Source organism: Opisthocomus hoazin, chromosome 1 (genome assembly GCF_030867145.1).
Source record: "Opisthocomus hoazin isolate bOpiHoa1 chromosome 1, bOpiHoa1.hap1, whole genome shotgun sequence".
Classification (NCBI taxonomy): Eukaryota; Metazoa; Chordata; class Aves; order Opisthocomiformes; family Opisthocomidae; genus Opisthocomus; species Opisthocomus hoazin.
This window is the reverse complement of record NC_134414.1, coordinates 23,731,352-23,746,033: the sequence shown is the minus strand read 5'-3', so window position 1 is coordinate 23,746,033 and position 14,682 is coordinate 23,731,352. Positions and strand designations below refer to the sequence as shown.

General features: G+C 42.2%; 1 protein-coding gene across 1 annotated transcript in view; it reads left to right on the top strand.

The window, feature by feature from the left end:
- MICU2 (mitochondrial calcium uptake 2) overlaps positions 1 to 14,682 on the top strand; it is a gene marked incomplete at its 5' end in the record, with an annotated part of 157,031 nt that overhangs the window by 117,534 nt on the left and 24,815 nt on the right. Inside the window, 3 exons of the mRNA XM_075413879.1 lie at positions 1,222 to 1,269; positions 5,408 to 5,490; positions 12,832 to 12,894. Of these exons, the coding sequence (XP_075269994.1) occupies positions 1,222 to 1,269; positions 5,408 to 5,490; positions 12,832 to 12,894 (194 nt within the window). The remainder of the gene's footprint in view (positions 1 to 1,221; positions 1,270 to 5,407; positions 5,491 to 12,831; positions 12,895 to 14,682) is intronic.

Below are 14,682 nucleotides of genomic sequence, written 5' to 3'. Positions count from 1 at the left end.
ACACGTGATGCATGCTGGATAATAGGGTGAATAGCCTTGTTTTGGTGGAGTGGAAAACTGAGGTATGGAACCAGAATGAGTTTGTGACAGGATCAGCATTAGACCTGTCTTTAGCTAAGACTTGTTCTTGGATTTTCAGACCCTTGCATTCAGAAATTTAATATTTGTAAACTCTGGAACCTAAAACTTGAAGTGTTAAGTCACTGTCTGAGGTCAAATACAAGTACTGTTGGCTCTGCATAGTAATTTATCAGAAGTTAATTGTTTATCACTAAAGCTTAAGTGGATTCCTTAACTATCAATTAACTAAATATAAATTATAAAAAATTGTTTATCTTTGCACAGATAGGCATGCTTGAACTTCATTATTCTAAGCAGCTTCAGCATTATACACTGTTTAGATCACAGGTTAAAAGTAGCTCAGTTATTTTGAAAAGTGATTTATAAAAAAGCCCTTTACATTTTTTCTCCAAACATTATTGCAGGGCAGATGGTTCAGATTCTGTTGTTTAACCACCCTCGTTATGCAGTCTCTATCTTTAGCTTGTGTGCTCTATTTTGACGCTATCACATCTTTGTGTTTGTTCAGGTTTTTCACTTAAGGCGGTATTTCAAAGAAAAACACTGGAATTTTCCTTCAAAAGGGGGGAAAATACTTTCACCTTGTAGAAAGGACATGTTCCTATTTTTTAAAAAAAAGAAGCCTCCTCTTGGCACGTGGCCCAGCAGTACTATCAGCACAATCTAGCAGCTTGGCAGCTTTGCGTGTTGCCGTGTTCCCCTTGAGAATTAGAGGGAAGCTATTCTCCGCCTTCACGAGCCTGCCAGAGGATGGAGGACTTTGATCCTTCAGGGTAACGTTAGAGTAGTTCTCCTCCCAGGTACTAAATGTGACAAAGCACATTTAATTTATTTGTCCTTTATATAAACATTGAATGTTTTCAGAGAGAATCCAAAGATTTAGTGTAGGCCTTTTATTAATACCAAATAAACCTGACTTTCTTGATTAGACATGAACATTGATGAGTCTCTGGATAGGGAATTTTACCTTCAGAGCACTAAAAACAGAAGTAAATACTTTATTAAATAATAATGTGGCTTACTTTAATAACATATTTAATATGATGCTAAACTACATTTTTTATATTTATAAGCTTTGATCTTTCAAGTCTTGTTACAAGTATATTTTTTGTAAGTCATTTTTTAACTCTTTTATTTCAGGGCTGATATCTTATGCAGAGTACCTATTTTTGCTGACAATCCTTACGAGTAAGTGTTATATATTTAAAATACATACGCATAAATACTTAGCTACTAACAGCTTTCCAGGAACTTTTTTTACTATTTTTTAACTTCTAAATTTCTACATTATAGTGAAATGTAAAAAACTATTGTAAATAGAGTGATAAAGCATTAATATAAAGGGATATAATTTTAATTGTTTGCAACTTGCTTCCATAGTGTCATCATTGGTCCGTAGCAGTACTCCAAAAATCATGATAATCCGTACACCATGGGATCAATAAATTCTTGCAAGAGAATTTGAGAGAGGGCAGACATTGGTTACAGGACCACATAGTAAGAGGAAGAAAAACAGTGGGGGAGGGTGAAAAAATCTGTCTTCTGGATAGCAGTTTTAGTCCTTTTGGACAACAAGATGTTAACATTATAGCTCTTGCAGTGGTGTAAAATGCTGTTGTGATGTTTGAAAGGTTGTTGCTTATTATTCATGTGTTCAGATACACAATGGATGATATACATAAGCAGCAGACTTCTGCAGTGTCTTTTTGTTTGACTTTTTAATCCTTTTTTTTTTGCTCTGTTCCTTTTGACTTTATTTCCTCCAAGTGTTTTGCATGTATTTCTGCTCCCTCCTTTGTCTCCTTCCTGTCAGACACTTTATAAAAAACTTTTTTTGTCTGGTACTTGCTTTACCTGCAAACAGAAGGCATTTTTTTATTTGTACATGGAAGCAATCTTGGGTTTTCTGGGTTTCCTCACTCATACTTACTCTGTGCCATGCTTGCCACTTCCCTGTGCTGTTCTGATAAAGTGTAGGTGGTGCTAGAAAATACAGAGATTTGAGATAAGAAATGTGCAATGAGCATTACGCAGTGAGACCCACAGACCAGCAGTGCAGTAGTCTGCGTGCATGTCCATGTAATAGTCCACATGCAGCGTTGTTCAGCTGACTTGCACAGGTTTGACATTTTAAGCAAGGGACAAAACCAAGCATACTAGATCTCATGGTACTGGTGGGTGGGGAAAGGAGAGAAGGAAGCAGTCGTTCTTATCCCAATGGACTGTAGATGCTTGAGCCTCATCACTTCAGTGGCTGCAAGGTCCGCAGCAGCAGCTTAAACAAATTGACAAATTTTCCTCACTCTAGAAATCCGCTCTGTCACAGTGTAGTAAGAACAAGTAGTGTTGGTCTCCAGAGTCCACTCCTCGTGTACAGTGATTGTTGGTACACGCCTCTTGCACGGTGTAGGTAGGCCTTTGGTCATTTCTCAGCAGAACTGCATCGGTTCCTACGAGGAACTTCAGCTGGTACACAATATTACATAGTGTATGTGGACTAATATAACCTATTACCGTAAAAATGTACTGTTTCACCAGAAGTGACTGTCCAGTGCTACACACATTTTGAACATGAGTTATACCATGTGTTCAAATGCTTTTTGAAATCAGAAATAATACAAGAGTCTAGCCTAGTTAGAAAGCTGATGAAAAAATATTTGTTGCAACTCCAGTAAGTTTTTTTTAAAAAAGCACAACCACATTATAAGTTCAGATTAATACCTTTATTAAAGTTGCAGAAATAGGTGCCAAAGATTCTATTTCTTTAAAAATCTGTGGCAGCTGAAAGTAAATTCATGCTGATTTATTGGATGAAACAATTAGAAAATTGAAGCAATATCAGAGCAAGTTGTTCCGCTTCTCCAGATAATTAAGTAACATTGTTTTTCACAGAATTTATATAGGAATATATTGAACTGCAAAAACAAAGGCACCCTTTTGATGCAGAATAAAAAGGCAGTGCTAATGTTGCTGCTTTGGTTACATAGAGGTTATCGTACCAATCAGTTTGAAAGCAAATGTCAGCAAGTGTTAGTGCCTCTGTCTTTGCCTAACACGTATCCCGTGTCAGTCAGCTCCCAGTTACACAGCCTGTCTCTCTTGCTAATGAGAACTATCATCAGATTTCTCAAAGCAGCCATTAATACTTAAATGACTTCTACTAAGTCATCAACAGAGTGATAGGGAAGTAGGAAAAGAGTCACCAGGTTTCCAGCGTCCCAGTTCCAGGACACTGGTGACCAGACCATGCTGCTTGTCATACAAAAGCACTATCTGTAACAATATTGAACTTGAAAATGGAAGTTTGTGGTAGACAAAGGGTTTATTTTGCCCTGTGATCCCTTTTCTCTTTTCTGTGTGCCTTGTATCGTCATTATCTTTTTTCTTCCAGTGTTATACTGAATTTCATTTCCAGCATTTGATTATTGGAGCTTCTGGTGAAGGAGCCCAGGAACTGAAATTGTCACCTTGACTCAAACCTTTGTTTCAATTAGCCAGTCACACAAGCTGACAGCTTGGTCAACATAGGAATGGTTGGAGGGGAAGCACCTAAGTCTAACCTACACTCACAGCTGAGATGGAGCTCTTCTGTTCAGATTTTGGAATTTTGCCTAATTCTAATTAAATACAAATATATCTGAGGTAGTCTTTGAACTATGCTTATTTTACGAACACATACCTTTGGGTTTACATCATATCAGATAAGTATGTCATCTCTGAACAGTATAAGCAGCTTTAGGTCCTGTATTTTCAGTAACAGCTCTCTTATCTGAAAATTGCAACACAGATGGTATGAATTACTATTAAATACATCAATTACTTTTATTCTCTAAATATGTTATAGGATATGCTCTTCTTGCTTTTGTACTAGAAACATAAATTCAGCGTGTGGCATTTCCATGGAAGGGCAGACAGTTTTGATTATTACAACCCAGTTGCTGGGGGTAAGGGCTCTGCTATGCAGATTGCAACAGTATTTATAAAATATCCCTGCATCACAGGGTTGCTCCAGAGAGAACGTTAGTTGGCTGCTGAAGATGTCGTTATTTCTGAAATGTAAAAATAGTACTTTCCTTAACCATCTTGTTATCACTTAAAAGGAACAGGATATTTATTTAACTTGTTCTCTTTGCAGAAAGATTCTCAAAAAAAAAAGCAAGACTTAAAACTTTATGGGCTGGAGCTGGAAGAATATATTTCCAAAAGAAAAACTCTGAAGGCATTAGAGTTTTTTAGAGATACTGCTTCACTGCCCTTATGAGTCCAACATTATTCTTGGAAACATGAATATATTCTAGAGACGATAAGTCCATGGCTTTCCTATTAATGCTTGACTTGACTGGGTTGTGGATTTAATTCACCTGCTCCAGAAATTACTGGGATAAGTGGTTGCTACTGCAGTGAACTGTAAATGCATTTCAGCAGCATACTGCTCCTGTGTGGGCTTGCTAATAAGCAAGGCCACCTCCTGTAAGCAAAGTAAGATCAGGAAATTGTGTGAAGGAGCTCAAAACACACCATGTTTTTATAGCGCCTGAAAGACTCAGAACTCATTACATTTTTGTGTTGAAAAGAAACATCCACTCGGTGAAGGAAATCCAGAGTAAAATTATATAAAATTCCTGAAAAAAGCAGCTTGGTGGGAGTCATACAAAATATGCTTTTGTCCAAAAAGGCCAGAAAGAGTGGTTTATTACTTCTCAGTAACATTTGAGTACATTGTTTAGGGAGGGAGGAGAAGGGAAGAAAAAAAGGCCTGGGGCTAACACAGCGGGAGCAGGAGAGCTGGCCGCGGCTACAGGATCGCTCTGTTTGCTGGGGAAAACTGGGGAAGACTGCAAATACTGGCGCACAGTAATGCATGCAAGAAGTACCTGAGGAGTACAGTGGCTCTTTCACGCAGTTTGTGAATAATTACTGGTTTCTCAAGGCACTTTCCAGTCTTCTCACCTGAAAAGGAGCTCTAATAAACATGGCAGAGCTAAACTTTGGAAGTGACATGAGATTATGGAGGCATCTATAGAGAATATCTAAGATCAGGACAGTACGACATGCTACATTTTCGAAGCCATTAGGATCAGATGGACGTTTGTGGTGCTGCCAACATTTCTTGCTTTGCCTTTGCATTAATTATTGCTTGAAATGGTAGTAAAAAGGTGTTTTAAAAGTTTGATGATGTTGGAGGAGGTACATATGTTTTACTGGAAATACCATGTACATGCATAACGATGGAGAACTGAACCATAGGCAATATTCTTTTGCATTAAATTTTTAAGTACTGGTGTAAGTGTGTGTTTACAATAAAGTTTTTTGCAATTTGTTGCAGAACCCCAGACTGGATTTCAGATTGCCTTTAAAATGTTGGATACAGATGGCAATGAACAAGTTGAAAAGAAAGAGTTCTTTAAGGTATGTGTATTTATATGCATATTAATTTTAAGGCATTTAAATAGTTCCATGGGTTATATTTGCTAAATGAAGATTCATTAAAATCTTCAAGCTTATTTTTCAGTCCAATCTGTGATCACATAGTTATTAAAATAGTCTATATGAAAGGAGCATGTACCGAAGCATTGCTATAGAAGTATTTACCATATTTGAATCCACATTTATAAATGTTACCTTTGATTTGTGTCTAAAAATCTGTTACTAGGATCGTAGGAGTTGGTGTACATCCCTTAATCCCATAAGTGATTTGAATAATCATCTGGAAAAGTCTTTTCTAAATAATTTGGGTAATTTTAAAATTCACTGTCCTCTCTTGATTTTTATTAATTTTTTGCTGTTACACAATTTTTTTACCAAGTCACACTTTGGAGAGTAACAGCAGTTTTTCCCATATTTTGTATAAAATATGGGGGAAAGAGTCAGATGCTTAAAAAATGAAGAAAATCTTGCTCTGATGTTCTAAAGAAGGAGGCTTACAGGACACAGAATCACAGAATGGTAGGGGTTGGAAGGGACCTTTGTGGGTCATCTAGTCCAACCCGCCTGCCGAAGCAGGGTCACCTACAGTAGGCTGTAGAGGACCTTGTCCAGGTGGGTCTTGAATATCTCCAGAGAAGAAGACTCCACAACCTCTCTGGGCAGCCTGTTCCAGTGCTCCGTCACCTTCAGACGGAAGAAGTTCTTCCTCATGTTCAGATGGAACTTCCTATGCTTCAGTTTGTGCCCATTGCCCCTTGTCCTGTCGCTGGGCACCACTGAAAAGAGTCTGGCCCCATCCTCCTGACACCCACCCTTCAGAGGGTCCCCTCTCAGCCTTTTCCAGGCTGAACAAGCCCAACTCCCTCAGCCTCTCCTCGTAGGAGAGATGTTCCAGTCCCCTCACCATCCTCATAGCCCTCCGCTGGACACTCTCCAGTAGCTCTTCATCTTTCTTGAACTGGGGAGCCCAGAACTGGACAGGAGTACTCCAGATGAGGCCTCACTAGGGCAGTGTAGAGGGGAAGGAGAACCTCCCTCGACCTGCTGGCCACAATCCTCCTAATGCACCCCAGGATTCCATTGGCCTTCTTGGCAGCCAGGGCACACTGCTGGCTAATGGTTAACCTGTCGTCCACCAGGACACCCAGGTCTCTCTCCACAGAGCTGCTCTCCAGCAAGTCCACCCCAAGCCTGTACTGATGCATGGGGTTGTTCCTCCCCAGGTGCAGGACCCTGCATTTGCCTTTGTTGAACGTCATCAAGTTCCTCTCTGACCAACTTTCCAGCCTATCCAGGTCACACTGAATGCAGCACAGCCTTCTGGTGTATCTACCACACCTCCCAGTTTGGTGTCATCAGCAAACTTGCTGAGGGTACATTCTAACTCTTCATCCAGGTCGTTGATGAAGAAGTTAAACAAGACTGGGCCCAGTACTGACCCCTGGGGGACACCACTAGTTACCGGCCTCCAACTAGACTCAGCGCCGCTGATGACAACCCTCTGAGTTCTGCCATTCAGCCAGTTCTCAGTCCACCAACCACTCATCCAGCCCATACTTCCTGAGCTTCCCTAGGAGGATGTTATGGGAGACTGTGTCGAAAGCCTTGCTGAAGTCTAGGTAGACAACATCCATGGCTCTCCCCTCGTCTACCCAGCCAGTCATGTCATCGTAGAAAGCTATCAGATTGGTCAGGCATGATTTCCCCTTGGTGAATCCATGTTGACTACTCCTGATAACCTTCTTTTCCTCCACTTGCTTGTTGATGGCCTCCAGGATACGCTGCACCATCACCTTTCCTGGGATGAAGGTGAGGCTGACTGGCCTGTAGTTCCCTGGGTCCTCCTTCTTGCCCTTTTTGAAGATCGGAGTGACACTGGCCTTTCTCCAGTCCTCGGGCAACTCTCCTGTCCTCCAGGACCTCTCAAAGATGATGGAGAGTGGCTCAGCAATGACATCCACCAGCTCCCTCAGCACTCGTGGGTGCATTCCATCAGGGCCCATGGATTTGTGGACTTCCAGATCGCTTAAGCGATCTCTCACAGTCCTCCTCAGAATCACAGAATCACAGAATAGTAGGGGTTGGAAGGGACCTCTGTGGGTCATCTAGTCCAACCCCCCTGCCGAAGCAGGGTCACCTACAGTAGGCTGCACAGGATCTTGTCCAGGCGGGTCTTGAATATCTCCAGAGAAGGAGACTCCACAACCTCCCTGGGCAGCCTGTTCCAGTGCTCCGTCACCCTCAGAGGGAAGAAGTTCTTCCTCATGTTCAGACGGAACTTCCTGTGCCCCAGTTTGTGCCCAAAAACTGGGGCACAAGAAGTGTCCTCGACCAAGGGAAAGTCATCCTCTCTGTGGGCTTCCTCTCTTACCTCCAGGGCGTGGGATTCCTGAGGGCCTGCCTTGGCACTGAAGACTGAAGCAAAGAAGGCATTCAGTAGCTCTGCCTTCTCTGCATCCTCCTTCACCAGGACACCCGCCTCATTCAGCAGCGGCCCCACATTGTCCCTAGCCTTCCTTTTGCTGCTGATGTAGTTGAAGAAGCCCTTCTTGTTGTTTTTGACATCCCTTGCCAGCTTCAATTCCAGGTGGGCCTTGGCCTTCCTCGTCGCATCCCTGCATGCTCTGACCACATTCCTGTACTCTTCCCAAGTGGCCTGTCCCTCTTTCCACATTCCATGGACCTTTCTCTTCTGCCTGATCTCCACTAGAAGCTCCTTGTTTAACCATGCAGGTCTCCTGCCTCCTTTGCTCCATTTCTTTCTCAGGGGGATGCACCACTCCTGAGCATGGACGAAGTGACGTTTAAACAGTGACCAGCACTCTTGGACCCCCCTGCCTTCGAGAGCCCTGGCCCACGGGATTCCTCCCAGTAGCTCCTTGAAGAGGCCAAAGTCAGCCCTCCTGAGGTCCAGGGTTTTGATCCTGCTTATCGCCCTGCTTCCTCCACGCAGGATCCTGAACTCGACCATTTCATGGTCACTGCAGCCGAGTCTACCTCCAACCTTCACATCCTCCACCAGTCCCTCCTTGTTTGTTAATACAAGGTCCAGCAGAACGCCTTTCCTTGTTGGTTCCTCCACCACTTGCATCAGAAAGTTATCATCGATGCTCTGTAGGAACCTCCTGGATTGCGTCTGCCTAGCTGTATGGTCTTCCCAGCTGATGTCAGGGTGGTTGAAGTCCCCCATGAGTACCAGGGCCTGTGACTGTGAGGCTGCTTGCAGCTGCCTGTAGAAGGCCTCATCAATCTCCTCCTCCTGGTCAGGTGGCCTGTAGTACACACCCACCGTAATGTCACCTGTGTGAGCCTGTCCCTTAATTCTAACCCACAAGCTCTCAACTCTTTCCTCATTTGCCCCCAGGCCAAGCTCAATGCATTCCAGTTGCTCCTTCACATATAGAGCAACTCCCCCACCTCTCCTTGTTGGTCTGTCTTTCCTAAAGAGTCTGTAGCCATCTATGACAGCATGCCAGTCATGCGAGTTGTCCCACCACGTTTCTGTGATGGCGACCAAGTCGTAGCCGTCCTGCTGTATAATGGCTTCCAGCTCCTCCTGTTTATTGCCCATGCTACGTGCATTGGTATAGACACACTTGAGCTGGGCTGTCAGTCTCACCCCTGACCCTGGCCCACCAAGCCTGGGCTCGTCCCTAGTGAGCAGGGCGATGTCCCCTTCCCCCTTCGAACCTAGTTTAAAGCCCTCTCAATGAGCCCCGCCAGCTTGGGGCCAAGAATCCTTTTTCCCCTTTGAGATAGCTGGACTCCGTCTGTCACCAGCAGGCCCGGTGCTGTGTACACCTCCCCATGATCAAAGAAGCCAAAATTTGACCGATGGCACCAGTCCCTGAGCCATCTGTTAACCAGGTGAGTTTTCCTGCCCCTTTCAGTGCTGTTCCCTGCCACTGATGGGATGGAGGACAACACCACCTGCGCCCCTGATCCCTCAACCGGTCGCCCCAGTGCCCTGAAGTCCCTTTTGATGGCCTTGGGACTTCTTTCTGCTACCTCGTCCCCGCCAACCTGCATTACCAAGAGGGGGTAATAATCAGAAGGCCGCACCAGACCAGGGCGTTTCTTCGCAACATCCCTAACCCGGGCCCCAGGGAGGCAGCAGACTTCCCTGTGGAATGGGTCCGGTCAGCAGATCAGCCCCTCTGTTCCCCTCAGAAGGGAATCACCTATGACAATGACCCTCCTTTTTTTCTTAGCTGAGGCAGTTGTAATATGTGGGGCTGTCTGACTCGTTCTAGGCAACCCCCTGGATGGAGCCTCACCTTCACCCACATCCTCTGTGGCCGGTCCCTCACATTCCAGAGCCCCATATCTGTTGCTTAAGGGCAACTGGGCAGGTGAGGGAGGCCGGGGGGAGATTCGCTTGCCACCCCGAGCAGGGACCTGTTTCCATTCCCCCCCATCTCTTAGGTCCCCTCTTTCTGCTCGGTGGCAAGAGGGGTAGGGGGTTCTCTGCTTTCTGTGGAGCCGCCTCCTGCTGCCTCTGCCTCAGGGAGGGCAGGGAGCGGCTCCACCAGTCGATCTCCCTCTCACACTCCCGGATGCTCCTCAGCCTCTCCACTTCTTCCTTCAGCTCTGCCCCTAGGCTGAGGTGGCAGAGGCGTTTCATTATTAGGGCCCAGAATCTGTATTTTGAGGTGGGCATCTGCAAGGATTTGTTGCTTTGCCCTGCAACACCAAGGTGAAGAAGGTGTAGTAGAAATTACATATTCACAGGTGTTAGTTGCCATCTTTTGATCAGCCCCCGCCAGAGTGCAAAGAATCATTTCTCAAAGCCGTATTATCTGCATCTTTCTGAGGACAGTAAGATACTTCTGTGAACTCTGCTCTTCCAAGCCATTCACATGAGACTTGGTGAGGGGGTTTTCCAGACATCCACATAATAACCCATACATGTTAATCTGAGACCTCCCATCAAGAATAAGGCTGCCAAAGATCCCAAAATCCCCAGCAAGTGAGGAATTTCCCTACCTCTGTCCTGGTGAAAGATTTCTAGGTAAATTTAATGACAGTTCGAAACTATTGCAAATGGAGTAACTTTGGTGGCACATGCACGAGCTATGTGATTTAGACTTTCTGAGTAGACTGTCTTTATACACTTGTCCTGGATGGCAGATACCGCAAAAAACTTGTAGAGTTCATCGAGGGCTGAATGAACCAGCACCCAACACTGTCAGCAGTTGTGGTGCTTCGGTACAGAACGCCTGTCCTAGAGCGTCCACAAGCACTGATCTCTCTCAGACAACTGGAAGATGCAAAATCACCTTTTTTTTTTTTTAAGACTGACGTAACTTTCTGCCAGCTCTTTTCTTCTTCAGAAAAGATTACTTCTTGTCTGTCTTTACTAAAGAGGCATCAGTTGTGCGTAATAGGTCTCAGTATCTTTGAATTAGCCATTAGTATCTTCCAATGATGTACAGATATAAATATTAAATGCAGATAAATGTTACATGGAGCATTTAAGTATTAGAGTCCATTTCTCAAGGGCAGAATTCTTCTCCCTCTGTAGTAGTTGCTACATTGTGCTGGAAAAAATCTGCAAACTACTGGAAATAGTTTCAAGCACTATAAGGATTTACATACAGTGTAAGAAAACAATAAACTAAATCTTCCAGAACACTTGTGAAAAAAATTATGCTCTATATGTGTGCTCTTTAGTAGTCTCTGCAGATTTTTTTAAGAGTAATCTAAAAATAAAATCCAAAAGAAAAAAATCCTATTTCCTCTTGTTTGGAAAGTATTTTCAATTGTATATCTTGTGTGTGAGCAAAAGATGGATTTTTCAGATAAGAAAAAAATTAATTTTTCAGTGAGAATATGGACAAGCAGTTGTGGGTTTATCCAGAGCTCTATATTGCTGTTTTGTTGTGAAGAAATTCATAATGCTTTTACCGTACTAGTCAATTGTTTTATAAGTGATCAAAAATGAAAAGGATTTGCAGAAACTTGAAGAACTGTTACTGTTTAATTGTCTTATTTTACAGTATTTATTTTGATAAATACTATCAACGCATGCCGTTGAAAAATATTAATAGAAAGTAACTATCCTGAGGAACTCAAAAACTGAGACTCAAAAAAAAACAGATCAGGTGTTAGCAAAATTTGGAGGCCAAGGAAAGACCATTGGCAGCACAAACAGTGGGTTTTTTTCCTCCTCACTACTTACAAGCCCATATTGCTTCTCTGAACAACTTAACAAAAAAAAAGAGCAACATAAATAAAGCCCTAAGAAGGGATTTGAAAACCCCATGAAATAATGGCTGTGCAAATTTGGTTATGGATTTTTTTCCCCAGTTTTAATGGGCAGTGTGAGGAATCACTCAGAAACGCTTGAGAAGCAAACCAGAAGCCTCAAAATCCCTGAGCTTTAAAAGCTTTCATAAAGTCTCCAAATCCAGAGTGATCGGTGTCTGTCCATATCTATACCTGAAATGTAATGTCCCGTGTTTTTTCATTTTTGCTGACCTTTTGAGGATTCATGCAGATGTCTGTGAAAGGTAGGTATACCTTGTGCTGTATTAAATCACTTATTCTTGTGGCGGTGTTGACCTCCCAAGCTAAAATACAGTCAAAGAAACCTTGCAGCTGAGATATGCTTGAGGTGTTGCAATTAATGCGCTTTCTGTATTACCTTAAAGCTCTGCTTGGGACAGTGGAGGTTATGTTTTTGAATGTGAGTCATTTCAGTAATGCTAAAAATCTTCTTAGCAATACATTCAAGATTCATTTATTGGTGGGGTGGAGGGGAAACTCAAACCGCGTTCTGCTTAATGCCAGTTCTGAAAATATGTTTGCATATTTAATTAAATTATTCTTTGTTGTTAGTCGTATAGTACCTCATTTGAACAGGTACGTTTTTCATGTCTAGAAGATCATGTCTGTAGCAGAACTATGCAAAGCTGTCTAGGAGGACAGCAGGAAAATCACAGGATAGTTCTTATTTCCCAAATGACCCTTGATGTTATACCACTGAGTTTCAAAATCCTATGGAGTGAATGCTAAGCTTCTAGTGCAAGAAAATCACCTCTAAAAATAGAGTAAGTGCTGGGTTGCAGGAGGTAGATGCATATGCTCTGCTTGGCTGTATTAACTGCAGTAGATAAAACTTTCCTTGGAAGAAGTGTGTCTGAACAGCAAGATATCCTTAAGTATGCAAATACTCTGTCATGACTAGAGAACGTTTCAGAAACTTAATGACTGTGTAATTAAGAAAAGGTGAAATTAATGCAAGTTTCTGAAAAAGGAGTCTCTTATAAGACCAAATTTGTAATTTTCCTGTGGTTTTTTTTCATGTTTTAACAAATACAGCTACAGAGAATCATTGGGAAGGAAGATGATTTGAAAACAGCTGGAGATGAAACAGTGTTTCGGGTATGAAAATAGAGATACATTTATCTTGACAGAAGCATTGTCATATTTCCTGTGAACTTTGTTATTTTTTCAGAGTTTTTACATAAGTATATAAGCGTCAGTATTACTGCTTTAATTAAATGAAAGTGCATGGTTTATCAACTAATTTCTGACTGGGGAAGAGAAATGTTTGTCACTTCTGAATCTCCTGATGAAATGTATGCAATTAATGTATTTCAATACTGTGTAGTCACTCCGTTACTTAGTTTCTGTAAGCCTCTGTTTCAAAGTGACTCTCTCTTACTTACGAAAAACTCAGGAAAAATTCTGCATTGCCATATGAGAAAAGGTGGCTTTCTGAACAGAAATTGATACCTTAAAACATAGATGCTGCTGTTGCAGTAATACCAGTTTATTCTGAGTGGTTTGAAATGTAATTACTGTCACTGAGGTGACCAAGGCAAGGATTAATTCAGCTAGGTCCACTTCCAGAAAGAAGTGGTGTAGACGCAGACCAGAAGAAACAATCTTAGAGTATGATCTTCCAGCTGGGTTAGAAGTTTCACTGGATTGCAGCCCAGTAGCAAATGGCAGGTACATCTCGTCAATGAAAGGGGCAGGTAAATTCCTGCTGTCTTCTGGCTCTTGCCCCCTGAATCCTGCCACTGCAACCTGCCTGCTTCCCCAGGCGGAGGCTTTGCCAGCTGCCATCTCTTCTTCAGTCTATAGCACAGAGACAAAGTGTTCTTTAGCCTGGATGAGACTGAACGAGACTGAAAACAGAGAGGAGAAAGTCCTGAGCACACTGAAAACACCTCAGAAGAAGCTGATGAACTGGAGCGAAGGAGGGGGAGAGTGCAGATGGATTATCTGTTACTGTAAGATGCTGCATGCATCAGCAGCACTACTTTTGTTGCATGCTTAAATTGGATGGTGTAGCTGAAGTATATTTTTCTCACTACAGACTTGCTTTCAGTCATAAACTGAAAATGGGTAGTTAGGCCTGGGGCAGTGACTGCTCGTGTTGGAAGCATTTTATAAGAAATTTATACAGGGCTCTGCTTTATAAACCTATCATGCATCAGCAGTTTTTGTCTACAAAGAGTTGGTTCAGCTTGTGTTCTTTACTTTTTCACCTGCCTGGGGAAAAAATGGAAGTGACAGCATTGCTAAAACCTTTAATATTTACTAGGCATAAACACAAACTGTCTTCTGATACATAAAGGTTTTGCTCCCTCAGTATGCATCCAGAGTACAGTTAGAAATTGTCTGACTGACTAACAACCATCTCCTTTTTTGAATCTTTTCATCAGTCACCAGATTAAAATAGGTGGGATTAATAGGGTTGTCTGCTCCTCAAAACCAATTTCAGTTGAGACTTAGCTGCCATGACAGTGAAAGAAAAAGCATCTTTATTCTGCATGAATGCACAGCTATAGTATAAAATTTCCAGAGAAACTTTGATACAGTTGGACAGATTTAGTTATAAACACATAAGCTTATTGAGAGCTAATTAAATACCCGAGCCTGAATGTCTGTATTTTATCTTGCTTCAAATTTTGTCTTCAGAATTCTCCATTGAGAAAAATCTGACGTTATTGTAACCAGAAAATATTTAATGCAGTTTCTTAGCAGATTATAAATGTAATTATAGTCTGTTCAAAAGAAGAATTAAATAGCTTTGGGGAGTACAGCTATCTTGAAATTCTTCTGGTCTTTATATTTCTGCTTGGCAAAGTCCACATTATCACTTTTCTTCTGATTTTTATTTTCTCTCCTGTCTGTCTCTCTCTCACAAAAGAAGTTGAT